This window comes from Hyperolius riggenbachi, chromosome 3 (assembly GCF_040937935.1).
Source record: "Hyperolius riggenbachi isolate aHypRig1 chromosome 3, aHypRig1.pri, whole genome shotgun sequence".
In the NCBI taxonomy this organism is placed as follows: Eukaryota; Metazoa; Chordata; class Amphibia; order Anura; family Hyperoliidae; genus Hyperolius; species Hyperolius riggenbachi.
In genome coordinates, this window is record NC_090648.1 from 437,879,730 (window position 1) to 437,894,314 (window position 14,585).

The window sequence follows — 14,585 nt, forward strand, 5'->3', positions numbered from 1 at the left end:
CTGTACTTCTGTCACTGTGCTTCTTTGCACACGCTGTGTCCGCCACGTCATTGGAGGTTTTTGCTTGCTATGCACAAACCACTAAGCAAAGGAGAACAGAAGTGTCCCATTATGCTAAGCACTTTCTATACCAAATCATAGTGAAAGTTCTCTGCAGAACGGAATGTGTTGCTCTCCTTTGCCTGGTTGTTTGCCGTTGCTTAGCAACAGCAAACCTCCAGTAACGCAGCGGACACAGTCAAAGTGTGTTCAGAGAAATTCATGACAGGAGCAAGAGAAGGGAAGAGAAGCTCTCGCCTCCTGTTATGTCCTATTGACGGGTATACTAGCAGAAATACAGGACAGGAGGGAGAGAAGCGCTTGGCTCCTCTTATCTACTGACAAGCAGCAGGAGTGAGTTACAGCTGGTGGGGATGGGGAGGCTTCACTACTCAGCGAGGTCACCTACAAAAGTGGACTATTCCTCTGTCCACTGCTGTCTATGGGCAGCTGTTAAACAGGTTCCTAGGGGGAAAAAATACTACATTGCAAAAATATACACAGAGTCCTTTATTTATATTGCTTTTACATCCATTACCAATGTTGCCTCAAAACTATGTATTCCGATAGTATTCCTTTAAGAAATGAGAGTTGGGGGTCAAGCCACACTCTTCTCTGTTGCGTTCCATCCCAATTAACAGTATCATTGTATCTCATGCAATGATATGCCTATGGTGCTTTAACATTGAGTGGGGTGGATTACCGGGCAATGTGCGCATTTACAGTGACAGTGAAGTGTATTTTCATTATATTGTATGCTTCACTGTATAGTCACACCACATGTCGCATGGTGTGACTATTCAGGCTTGTTCAGGGTCTATTGCTAAAAGCATTATAGATAAAGGATCTGCAGGATAGCCAGGTAATTTGTATTATTCAAAAGGACATAGATATGGCAGCCTCCATATCCCTCTCACTTTAGGTGTCCTTTAAGTTACAAGAAAGAGGCCACATCTCAGCAGACTTAAAGGGAAAATTCGAGCACTTTAAAAATAAAAAATCCGCTTACCTCGGGCTTCCTTCAGCCCCTTGCAGCCGTCTTGTGCCCTCGCCGCAGCTCCGGTGGCTCCCGGTCCCCTCCGGTGGAGAAGCCAACCTCGCCAGGTCGGCTTCCGGGTCGGCTTCTCCTGCACTCCAGCATGCGGCTCACTCTGACGTCATCTGGACTGTACTGCGCAGGTGCAGAACTACTGTGGTTGCACAGTAAAGTCCGGATGATGTCAGTGCGACTCTGACAGCTGCTCGCGCAGGCGCAGTGGTTATCCTGCACTGGAGAGGACCCCGGGCAACTAGCTGTGAGCGGAGCTGCGGTGAGGGCACGGAACGGATGGCAGGGGAAGTCCCAGGTAAGTGGATTTTTTTATTTTTACTTGGATGTGTCCTTTAGGTAAACCTGAACTGAGTGAAATTATTTAAAATTAACACATGATGTACGTGCAAATGAATATTACATATTCACCTCGCTGTCAGTTCATCTCAGAAGCTCACCATTTTCTTCTTACAACAGTTCCTTCCAACTCTGGCAATATTTTGTCAGAACTGAAATATATCAGTTGCTGTTAGTTTATAACTAAAAGGAGAACTGATAAGCAAGGTAATGCCCATGTTTCTCTATGGCTCAAGTGGACGATGTTACAGCTTAACAGTGTGCTGACCTAGAAGCGGTTATGAGGTAATAGCCATTTTCAAATGGAGGACGGAGAATTCCATTGAACACAGTGGACAAACAGGATGCGGGGGAGGAGAAAGAGACTGATAAGTAAACTACACGGGAGGTAAGTATGTTGTGTGTATGTTTATTTTGATTTTCAGTTCAGGTTTACTTTAAGCCTATTACACATTTTCAATTATGATTGGCCAATCACTGACCAAACTGTGAGCATATTGTATAGGTAAATCCTTATACTACATGGAGATGGTAAAACTGGTCAGTGATTGGCCAATCATAATTGAAAGTGTGCACCAGGCTTTACTGTTTCTCTCTCCTGACACTCATATACATTCAAGGGTCCTCTAGGTTTCCCTCTTTACCCTCCTGATGTGTATGTATACATGCGATGATGCCATTGTGTGACCTATGCTCTAATTCTTCAGGACCAATGTTGGTGATAGGAATAATATCAGGTGGGCAGGAGTGCTGTCATATGGATGGGGGGTGAGGGGGGGGGGCACTGCAGCACTATACATTGGCCACTCTCCGCTCACTCACTCTGTGACATCAGTATCTGCAGAGAGAACTGTCTAGAGAAGGCGCCGTGGAGGAAAATCACTTTTCTTAGGTAAGTAAGGTTTGTTACATTTTACCTGCAAACATCCTGCTTACTCACCAACAAGGGCGGACAAGCAGGATGGAAATTGGGATCATTTATTATTATTATTTACACTTGCAGGTATTTAGTGTGGGATGCTGACTGAGCTGGCGACATGACTTCTAGTTTGACTTTTTTTTTTTACACTGAGACAAGCAGTCCCTTAAAGAGACACTGAAGCGAAAAAAAAATATGATATAATGAATTGGTTGTGTACTATGAATAATTACTAGAAGATTAGCAGCAAAGAAAATATTCTCATACTTTTATTTTCAGGTATATAGTGTTTTTTCTAACATTGCATTATTCTATAATATGTGCAGATTACACAACACTCAGGGGCGTAGCAATAGGGGGTGCAGCGGTAGCGACCGCATCAGGGCCCTTGGGCCAGAGGGGCCCCGAAGGGCCCTCCCTCAACTACAGTATTCACTCTCTATTGATCCGGTGCTCATAATAATAACTTCTATAGATGCTGTGTGTAGTGGTAATCATTAACAAGCTGTTCCCCCATCCCCTTCTTGCTCCTCTGACACTGTAGTTACCATTGGCAGGTTTTGGTGCACCGTATCAATTGTTATGTATAGAGTGCTTGAGGGGCCCCATTGTAAGACTTGCATCGGGGCCCACAGCTCCTTAGCTACTCCACTGACAACACTCAGCATTCAAAATGAGTCTTTCAGAGCAGTCTGTGAAGTAATGACCTCTCCTCTAGCAGAGAAAAAGTAAACAGTTCACTTACAGTTGAGATAATAAAAGTCAGAAGACAGCCCTCTCCACGACTATCTTAGTCGGAGAGCTTAATGGCTTGTTTGCATAGAGATAACAACTGGAGTTTCTCAACTCTTCCTGTACTGGAAACAATTAGACTGATGTATCTGATCTTAATGTTTTATTTCTTAGCTGTACTACACATACAAATCATAATATCATAATTTTTTTTCGCTTCAGTGTCTCTTTAAAGCCAGCTCTTCTACCTCATATACAGTATGTAATGCCCAATTATTTTCTGTAAACATCTGATTTTGAAGTGCTCTTTATTTGTCTGTGAAAATAACCATGAAAACACTTGGGGCAAATTCATATACCAGGAACTGTATTGTAAAAAAATGGTGTGCGCGCGCACACACACACGCACGCACGCACGCACGCACGCACACACACACTCTCACTCACTTACTATTCTGCTGATTTATTACATTTTTTATTTGTTATATCAATTCTATATCCTGGTACACGCATATGAGAGCTTACCTACACAATCATGTATTCAAAATCTGTTTGCTCTCGTACTACATGGAGGAGGTAAAATTGGTCAGTGGTTTACCAATAAAAATTGGATGTGAAACATACAGGTTATTCTTCTGCCTAGCATGTTTTTATCAGTTACATAATAAAGTGTTGTAAACCGGTGCTGAGGATCCTAATTGTGGTCTTTGTCTTTAGGTCGATCCACCATCAAGCACCAAAAATGGTCTATTTGTTTTGGTGAAGAGCAGCCTCCTGGCTACAGCGGCCATGACGTCAACTGGTGATGATGATTTGGACATCTCTGACTGGCTCTGTGCCATTCACCTCGAGAGGTACCAGGACAGCTTTAGGCAGCATGGCTACCACAGAGTCAAAGATATACTTTCTGTGGACAATGAAGGACTTCAGAAGATTGGCGTTGGCGCCACTGGCCACAGAAAAAGAATAATAAGCCGGCTTCGGAATGTTTCTGGAGATTCAAGCTCCTTACCACCTTCTAGAAGCTTGGAGAAGACCAATTCTCAGGAACACCCTAGTGGATATGAAAGGGACAATGCAAATGTTATTAAATGTAATAACAATGACAGGACAGGGGATCCTGATTCTTTTGCCAGGCCAGTGCCCAAACCTAGAACGGTATTCAATAAATACAACACAAACGCTACAGCCTCTACTCCAATATCAGCTGTACCATCACCTGTTTCTTTAGACGATTATTCTTGTATCGGTGGAAGGTCTTCTCTGCAGGAAATGGTTTTTCCAAAGGGAAACAGCTTGGATACAGAGAACAGTAATACACGGACAGAGCTGAAGCCAGGAGAGGTGGAGCTGGAGGCTGGAATTCCTAAGAACACTTCCGCTGAGGCTGGGAAACCATTTCATCCCATTCCTATTCTGCCTATGCGTCAGAACAAAGAAAGCCTACAGACTGGATCTTCTTTCCAGCCACACAAGATTCAGATGGAAGCGGATACCATGCAGTGTTCCCCGTTATCAAGCTTGTCTTCCTTTGCTGGAAGTGAAGAGGAAGTCACCTCCTTTTCAACCAGTCCTTCTTCGCCACAGGAAACTCTAACAATGATATCCAATGAAATCTATTCTGGGTTTGGTTCCAGGACTGGTTCTCTCAGCTGTGCCTCTGACACTGAACCCCCACGAATACATATAAATCCTCCTGATATGATTAAGCAAGAAGCAACGTCAGGGACGGAAAGAATAAAGTAAGTATAGTTTATATCTTTATGCCTTGTAAAGATGTTATAATGGATTGATTAGGCATTATCTTGTTGCTTGATATGATTATTTGATTAGTTGCAGAATTGTTTTATAAATCCGTAAATTATATAGTAACAAGTACATTAACTGGTTTAATTTCCTTAGCACTCTCTTCATCTAAAATTCTTAGTGAAAATTTTTACAATGCAAAGTCTTTTACCAGATGCAGCGTTGTTAAAAGTGCCCTCTGCTATTTGAAAAAACAAAATAAAAGTACTTGAAGTAGTTAATTAAAGTAAAAAAAAAAAGTAAAAATTATTCACAGTGAAATTTTGTGTGTTCCTTATTTGAATATTATTGGAACGTTTATCTCAAACTCATGATGCACATTGGTATGTAAGTGCTGTAAATACTGTGGCAGCCACCATGTTGAGAAACTCACAAGTCTAAAATTCTAATTACTGTTCAAATAAAAAACACTCATAAAAAGAAAAAGCATACTAATGGGAAAAAAAATGTAGAGCTATTTTTTTTCCCTTTGCTTGCTGTATGTGGTACAGAAAGAAAAAGCATTTATAGCAGTATCAGACTTTCCATGGTGCGTGATTTTAATGCTGTTTTAAGAACGACATAGTAGTCCAGCATGCCATGTTTTGGTTGGTGAGACATGTCGTACTTGTAATTCCCCATCACATGCAGGACCGCTGGTTCTCAGAAATAGGAATTAACATACAAGATATGTTTTTTTAACAGAGATTCTGCTAAAGTTACAGTTGTGACTTATATTGGATAAATACATATGAGACAGGATGGTACAGAAGTTGGAGAGGAAGAGGTTAATATGAGTATGCACAAAGAGTGTAGTATTGGGAACACTAGGTTCCTACAGATAAGTATACAGAGGGAGCCAACATGGAAGTCTAAGATAGTTTCCTGGAGCCAGTGGTTAAGGAAAGGGTGGAGATTACTTTACAGCTGGACTTAGACAATTGAAGGAAGTCTTGACCTTGCTGAAATTATAATAATGACTTTACATAACTTGTTAAAGACTAAAGCTACACCCAAGCAATGCCTGCTTTCAAGGGAGCAAGATCCGCAGATTTATTTTATCAGATGCAATAAGATTTCAGCTTTTATAGAATTCGATCCACGATTACTTGCATGGATAATAGATACTGCTGCAGTATGAGCAGGGTGGATGCATAGTTTGACTAGCATTTAAACCTGATTAGTGGCTGCTTCATTTAGATCGCCGACGATGAGGAATTCAACTTTAAAATCAGCCCCATTGAGGAACACCCCGTCACCAACTCCAGCATGGATACAGGATGGACTTTCTTCGAGGCCTGCACCAGTGGGGATTTCAGCATCGCCGACTGCTTCAAGGGTAAAGACTTCTGCTTCAACACGACAGGTGCCACCTGGCTATCAAGTTCATCCTCCACCCAACCACAAAAGGAGCATAGGACCTGTTACATTTTCAACTTCTTCCCTACGACCTAATCCAGTTGGAGACTCTGGATCACCAAGGCTTCCACGGACAGGGCAGATTGCTTTTCCACGACCTCCCCCGATTGGACATTCTGCTTCACCATTATTGCCCCGTGGGAAAATGTCACCTCCAGAAGTGACAGACGTAACAAAAAAAGATGGACCTCTTGTAACAAATCCGACATCATCCAAACAGCTAAAGAAAAAACAGTCAGTAAACCGACAAGATGCAACAGGAAACCCATCACTGCAGAAACAAAGGTCTGTTACAAAAAACAGACCTGCACCTGACGTCAGAGGCAGTTTCACAGGATCTCCAGTAACAATAAAAGACATTTCGCACAGACCAACTCCAGTGGGGAATGCTGGTAATTCCACTGCACCGTCAAATAAAGTTCCATCTCAAAAATCATTTTTGTTGAGGTACACAACTTCACTAAGGCCACAAGTTTCAAAGAATGTTGCCACAACACCTACAGGTCCACTTAAACCAATTTCTTCAATATGTTTGGATGCAGATGAACAAACACCTGTGAAAAGTATGGTGAATATAAATGACAATTATGTATCAAAAAGACCAGCTCCAATGGGAATGTCACCATCTTCAACCCTGAAGAAGTCATTTGTTGCCAAGCCCACTCCAATTATTCCTTCACCCAGGACATCAATAAGTGGTTTGCCTACACCTAAATCAAAGTTAGGAGGCACTACTCTTTCACACCCCGGATCTCCTGAAGTTGTGGCTACGCCAAAAGTAAAACCATCTGGATGGGTGCCAAGGGCAAAATGTACAGGGACCACTGCTTTGCAAAAAGTAAAAGTTTCAAAAAATGATTCACCACCTCCTCACACAGAAGCAGAACAATGCCCAGCTGAAAGAACAAAAGCAAAGGGAAGTAAGTTTTCACTGAAGCAGAAACCAGCAGAAAAATATGGATTATCAATACAAAAATCTGCAGGAAGCGTAACTTTCCAAAGGCCAAAGCAAACAGGAAACCCTGGTTCCCAAACGCCTAAATGTAGGAATGTTGTGTCAAGTACAAAAAATGCACAGCAGAGTGTTGCTTTGCCAAGGCCACCAGGAAATGCTGACACAGTGAGACCTGCGAGCAGTTCAGCTATATCATTATCAAAAGTTATCAAGAATATTCCTTCAGCCAAATTGAAGCAAAAGGATTCCGCTGTAAACAATGCTGTTTCAACAAGGCCACAGCCAGTGGGGAATAATTCATCTGTAGCCTCCAAAACAAAGAGTCCAATTTCTCCTAATTATGAAAAACCCAAAGAAAGCATTGTTCGAACTCCACAGAAAAAAATAACCAGCCAGCTTCTGCCAAGGCTGCCATTTATACAGAAGAAATCTCCTAAAATGACTATCATGAAAAGCCCAGTGTCAAGAGCTGGAGAAAACAGTTACTCAGTCTGTTCCCCAGGGTGGAAAGTTTCTCCCAGTGTAACAATGGTGGAAGACAATGAGATAGCAAACCCAATGCAGGACTCGTCACCGCCAGAGGACCACCTTGATCTACAACATGACACTTACTCTGACACTTGGAATACAACCTTAACAGAGGAGTCTTTAGAAGCAGCACTCAGGGCCAATGCGGCTAAATTTAGACCAATACAGGATGAACATTTAGTCCTGGTTAGGCCAAGGCTGCTGGGATCTCACATAAGTGATAATTACCTAGAGCAAAAATATGGGATTTCTAAAGCTAAGGATGGGTAGTGCTTTAGACTTTTTCTTTTCAGAATGTTCACAGACATAAAGGCAAAGCCTTTGAGATATTTGATAACTTTCAGTTCGGTCTCATGTTGGCAGCTTAATGTTTTTATTTTAACTATTTGCATGTTATTTTTTTCTATCTTGGTCTCTGCTTCTTTTAGATTCTCCCAATTCTCAGCAATATGTATTTTACGAGTTTTTGGACCTGATTTACTAAGGTTCTCCTATACTAGAGTATTTGTGATGCTAAAATCCTGGCCTTGGTTTATTTAAAACTTGCTATGGGTGTACACATACAACATCTGCTGAGTTACTAACCTTTCAGCTACCCTCACTGTGCAGATGTTTGCCACCTCATAGCAAGCAGTTTATTAATAAATCTAGGCCAGGTTTCAACATTTATGTCCTCCAAAGTTCTCCAGCTCAATGTGAGCCTCATGAAGTTATGCACTTTGTTCTTACAGCTCTGCAAGGATTTTGAAAAGGTGAGATTTTTGGAATTGGATGGTAGATAGACTACAGGAAGCCTCTAGAGTTAGAACTGCAATGATAATCTACTTCCAAAGGCACATCTGAGACTCCTAAAACACGTCTTCTACTTTTCAGCTTCAAGCAGTGTGCTTTGGATTGTGAGCTGTGTTGCTTAAAAAATCCAGGCAGCTCTGATTGCTTTTGAGACCATGAAACAATTTTCTCAGTTTTGAAAACAAGCCAGGACTCGGAGATATCCTCCAGCCTACATGGTCACCAGAAGTTCTGTATTTGGATAGGCATAACAGTTACCCACCTTTGATTTATCAAGATTCTCAATGGCTTTAGATCATAAATGATCCAGCAAACCGAACCTTTATTTTCATCATTCATCCATTATGATTCAGGTTTCAACGTTGTTTAACCTTTTAGCAGGCATTTTTAGTAAATTCGGGCTGTAGTGTTCTGTATGTTCCCTATCAATTTTCTGTCCAGCAGAAGCTTAGTGAATTATATTCAATTTACATTTTGTATAATTTATACAGTGACTTCAATTTAATATGCCCACTTACTGTGCATCTGATTGACTAGGATGGTTTGTGTGACATGGCCTTCCATGTTCTAACCAGCCATAGCAAAAAGAAAGGCAGAAGCTGATTGATTGGCAGAAAGTTCTAAGCACTTAGTTTATTAGGTCCATAACTTGCTAAAGGTTGTGAGAGATGTTTAATTTCAATGACCTCACTTCAGAGGACACCTATAAAACTGCAGTGCTTTTTCATGTGAGCTTCTACCTATACATTGTCCCATGAAGAGGACCTGTAGTGTTAGACATGCATGGTATCATGGACAGACTTGATTGGCTAGTAGTTCTGGTCAAATGAAGTGCAGATTCTACCACTAACTTCCTTTTATAAGTGGTTAATTGGTGGAGTTAGCACTCAACATCAAGCATAATTGACTCCATTTTGAGAGACTAGCATGCAGCAATCAGAAAACAGCACTTTAAAAACAACATGGCCATGGAAGCTGTGACTGAGAGTGACGTAGTCTGGATCCAGGTCATTGCGATGTTTGCAGGTCACAAGAAAGCACTTAAAAGTAATTTAGGAGCCAATCCTTTACAATAGGTACTGGAACTGCAAAATTAATATCAAAATTCAGTTAGCTCTAATTCAAAACAAACCTGATTAGTGTCACTTCCCAGAGGTCATTTTCAGAATTGCCAGTAGCGATGATGCCCCCTTTGGACTAGCATTGTACAGTACTTACAACTGCCTTTTAGGAGCACTCATGCATAACTAATGGAGGCCTAAAAGGAAACATATATAATCAGATAACTGTACTTCCTGACTGCCTCAAAAGTTACATGGGCAAATACTGAAACCACTGGGTTTCACCTGACCATGTGACGAATCTTCACAATATCTCCCTCTTCACTGCCATTATCCAGGCTTGGTGTGAAGTTCATCAAGTGTGACTTATCTTATCCGTTTGAAGCACAGTGACCCCTTCTCCTCCCTCCCTAATGCTGAATGGGTTTGTTCGATCTCAGCTTCTGGGAAATTAAATCTAATTAGAAGAGTCGTTATCTGCCTTCCATTTTCTGCTGCTTGCAGACCACTTGTGGATGGAGGAAGTAGAAGAATACTGCCTGTAATTAACCCTTAAATGTAAAAAGATGAGGTAAACCTTTTTTTTAAATAATGAGTCACATTTTTAGCAAGCATTTTTAATGTGCTGTTGAGCTGCCCTGGGAGTGAAAAAAATATGCTCAGTTCCCTGTAAAGCCCAGGTTCAGGCACATTTTCTTCATAATCCTTTAATAGAAGATTATTTTAATTTAATTATACACAAACTAGTTTTGTAAAAGAAAAAAACAAACCAACAATAAAGACTTTGTTGTTTTTGCAAAATGAAAAAGTAAACATTCTGCCACACTAATTCATAGATCCTCAAAAGACCTCCTGTTAGTGTTACCTGCCCACTTCCTCTTCCCATTCTGTTTGAAACCATGCACCCTGATAGGCTATGAAACAGCAGGGAGGAGTTGTTTTAGCTGAAAGTGTAGTCATGCTGCCTCCTGCATGTTCATGTGACTAAACCAGAAATGGTTCAAGCTGATTGGGTATGAGCAAGCAGCCATGGTTCTGTAGGCACTTTTTTGATGCTCTAACTACACGTGTTCTACGTGACATTTTGTGCACTGAGTTTGCTTTATTGTTGCAACAAAGAATTCTCGAACAGTTCAAGAAAAATCTCTGGTCCGAAGACTCCTAGGTATGAACAGAAAATTCTAACATTCAGAACTCCACCAACCTAGGCAATGGCAGCCATGCTATCAAATGAAAGCTACTAGCTGAAGATCACCTAGCAGGCACTTGATTAATTAACACAGCTGTTAGGTAGAGATTATCAATGAGATGCTAATAATTTTTGAGTTATTGTAAATTTAATATTAATGTCAAGCAAAATTATGCAGTTTGGAAATGGTCCAATCAGAAAGATCAGATCCTGCATTTGATTGGTCCGGTTCAAAGCTGTATAAATAAACATAACATTTACTTCAACTCAAAATTATTAGCATCTTATTTTCCCTCCCTACTGCAAGCTAGTGAATCAGCAGGCACCGACTTTCAGTTGTTAGCACGACTTCCACTTCCTGCTTCACTGTAGATTTGTAGGCTAGGTGAATTTTCCACTCATTTTTATATAATTAAAACCATTAATATGTTATTAATATGTTTGGCACTATACATATACGTTTATCTCATGCCACCTTGGGTACAATTTATAAAGGAAAATACCTGTACCAATTTAGAGATCCCAGCCTCCTAAGCAACATCCAGTTGCCTGATATGTAACATGTAAACAGAGATGGCAAAAGAATAAAATAAGCTAAAAAGTTTTAAAAGTAGAGGAGGCAGTGGTGGACTTACCTCCTCCAAGTAGATACAAAAATGCTGATGATTTATCAACAAAGAAGTTTATTACATACTCCAGGGATCAGTACAACCAGGGGCGTAGCAATAGGGGGTGCAGAGGTAGCGACCGCATCGGGGCCCTTGGGCCAGAGGGGCCCTGAAGGGTCCACACTCTATCACAGTATTAGCTCTCTATTAGTCCTGTGCTGGTAATAATCACTTCTATAGATGCTTTGAATAGTAGTAATCCTTAACACACTGTTCCCCATCCCCTTTTTGCACCTCTATCACTGGGGTTGCCCTTGGCAGGTTTTGGTGCGCCGTATCAATTGTTATGTATAGAGTGCTTGGGGGGGGGGGCCCATGTAAAACTTGCACCGGGGCCCACAGCTCTTTAGCTACTCCACTGAGTACAACGCGTTTCACAGGAGCGACCCTGCTTCATGTGGCAATGGGGTGGAGTACATACAAAGCAGGTCTAGGTATCGGCCAAGAGCCTCTCAGAGTAAACCACTGCATTTCATTTCATCATTTCAATTATTACCAGTGCATGCTACACTATATTGGGCTCTCAGTGTCCTCTTTCTCGTATCTCTTTTCCAGTTGCCTGAAAACAGGACTCTTCCCAGTCATTTTTAAGCCACACCTCTCTGTTTTAGGCTAACAGTTATGATAGGCTATATTGTTCAGCTGATCACGCAGTCTCTTTCCTGCTTGTTTTTGTTAACTGAGTGTTTTGTTCTTTGTCTTGCTGAAAAATAGAATTAACTTCTAAATATTTTCTGATGTTTTCATAGACTGATTTGTGATATATAAGTATATATGTATTTTACGATATATGGATTATGCTACCACTACTGGTTAGTGGGAAGTCAGTTGTTTTTGTTTCAATATGTTTTAGGAGCACTTACTGAATCTGTTTTATATTTTTGTAGCCTTTTTGTATTGTTTGGTCAATTTTATTTTGAAGATTCAAAAATAATTTGTAAAGCCTTTATGTTTTGTTTAGCACTTTTCAGTCACTCCTGTTATGAACTGATGTTACAATTTCCTTAAAGTGATCCTGTCATGGTCAGCTTATGAGCAATGCCATTAAAACTTGCTTTCAATTGAAGTTGCAAGTTGTTTGGTTGCTGTGCTTACCGGTATCCTAAGGCTTCATTACTTAATAATTCACTAATTCAGAACAAGCATGCAGCTACCTTTTCTATATGGGGGGAGGGAAGGTTACAACCTCAATCAGGATTGTATTACTGTCTACATCCTTGATGGGAAGATGTCCCCTCATAGTCTGTGTTTATGCTTAGGGGCCTATTTATAAACCAGAAAATAGCATAATTTATTCTGAAATGATTACATTTTTGAATTCTTCATGTTTAGAAAAGTATTTATCATCTTAAAGTGTTCAGGAGGTGAACCTCAGGTCAAAAGTCAAATACTTGCCTAGGAAGATGAAAGCCTATGGATCCAGTAGAGGCTTTCCACACCGTCATACGCTCCACTGTTGCCGAATGCTGACCTCCAAAGGAATCTGATAAGCCCTTGTCGGATTTAAAGGTCACGATCTAGCTCCTCTTCAAGCATGAGAACAGCTGTACAACACCATGCTTGTGTATGAAGAGAAGCGCTCTCACAATTTGCAGGTGGGTCCCAGGCTGTGGAGGTCCGGAGGACAGCTTGGGAAGCCTTTTGAGGATCCAGAGCCTTCCCTGTCCATAGGTAAGTATTTGATTTTTGACCTGAGGTTCACCTTGGGTTCTTTTTAAATAATAATTAGGTTTAAAATGCATCCTCATTGTAATAGTGATGATCACCAAATTAGGGACAATCATCTGATTTCCATTTTGTTAATCACCAAAATGCATTCTTTACTTTGAAAGAAGATAGTGTCAGTGCAGAACAGGGTGTTTATTTTATACTTCTGGTTGGCTAGTTTTACGCACATTGTCTGTTTTTAGATGTTCCTGGTTCTCTGTAGGGAACTGCAGCACACTTGTGGTTGTCTAACTGGAGCTTCCTTTTGGTTTGAGGCCTGTGAATGAGTCACCCTTTCCACAGTTGTCCACACCAGTAGTGCACCATTTGCACAAAGCCTAAGCTTTGCAGCTACAACTAGGCTGCAGTTTAATGCAGGGACCCAGGAACATCCAAGGCAGAGAAAGGTGCAATTGCGTGAAACAGGCAGCTTGAAACTCCCCATTCCTGAACTCCTATAATTGTCATGCACAAAAGTAATGATAGTTTGCTCAGTGTAGTGGGTAAAAATAAAATTCTCATGAGCAACAAGTCTGTGGAAGGAAAACCATTATGGAGGGTAGAGTTTAGAGGAGGAAGGCCTAACTGGTTTGAGCTGAAAAGAAGACTCCAATAACTCAAATAACTACTCTTTATAACTGTGGTGAGCAGAAAAGCCTCTCAGAATGCAAAAACACATTGAACCATGTTGGGTTCCACTCCTGTCAGCCAAAGAACAAAGCAGGGCCTGTAGTGGGCCCAGCCTCATCCAACCTCCACAGTTGATGACTGAGATATTCTAGTCTGTTCTTATAAATCTCCAGATTTGCTGAGACACATAATAGGTTGGGTCAGAGTTTGGTGTGAGCTGTATGAATCTGTGGACCCAACCTGTCTTGTCTAAGCAGTAGGGATGATCAGTGAGATGCAAATATTTCCATGTCTATGCAAATGTATGCAGATTTGTATGCAAATGTATGCAGCTTGAAAATGGACCAATCAATTTAAACCTGGGTTTAAATTGATTGGTTCATTTTCAAGCTGCATGTATTTGCATAAAAAATTACACACATTTGCATAAACTCAGAAAAATGTGCATGTTATTGATCATTCATCCCTACTCAGCAGTCTAACCTAGTGAATATTCGGGATGTGGAAGATTCCTTGCAGAAATGTGCACCTAACAAATCTGCAGAAATGGCATGGTGCAATCATGTCATAATGTATGAATGACGGGCTAGACGCTGCCATATAGTGGCGCTATATAGGCGTTTTGGTGTCGGTGGGATCAGCCCGGCCACTCTTTTTTGCCCACCTGCCTCCTGTCCGCTGGAGTCCTGTTGTACTATCCGTTCTGGCCCCCCCTCCGTGCGTCCATACGAGTGACGTTGTGTGGATGGGAGGTGCTTGATGCTGTGATTGGTG

General features: G+C 41.1%; 1 protein-coding gene across 3 annotated transcripts in view; it reads left to right on the plus strand.

Annotated features, from left to right (window-relative positions):
- Nucleotides 1–14,585, plus strand: part of ARAP3 (ArfGAP with RhoGAP domain, ankyrin repeat and PH domain 3) — a 224,267-nt gene that overhangs the window by 72,450 nt on the left and 137,232 nt on the right. For 2 of the 3 annotated variants that reach the window (XM_068277705.1, XM_068277707.1), the window contains exons 1-2: nt 238–393; nt 3,795–4,819. In XM_068277705.1, coding sequence (XP_068133806.1) covers nt 3,867–4,819 — 953 coding nt within the window. In that variant the 5' untranslated portion in view covers nt 238–393; nt 3,795–3,866. Of the gene's footprint in view, nt 1–237; nt 394–3,794; nt 4,820–14,585 lie in introns of those variants that run through there. The other variant, XM_068277706.1, reaches the window with a different exon arrangement.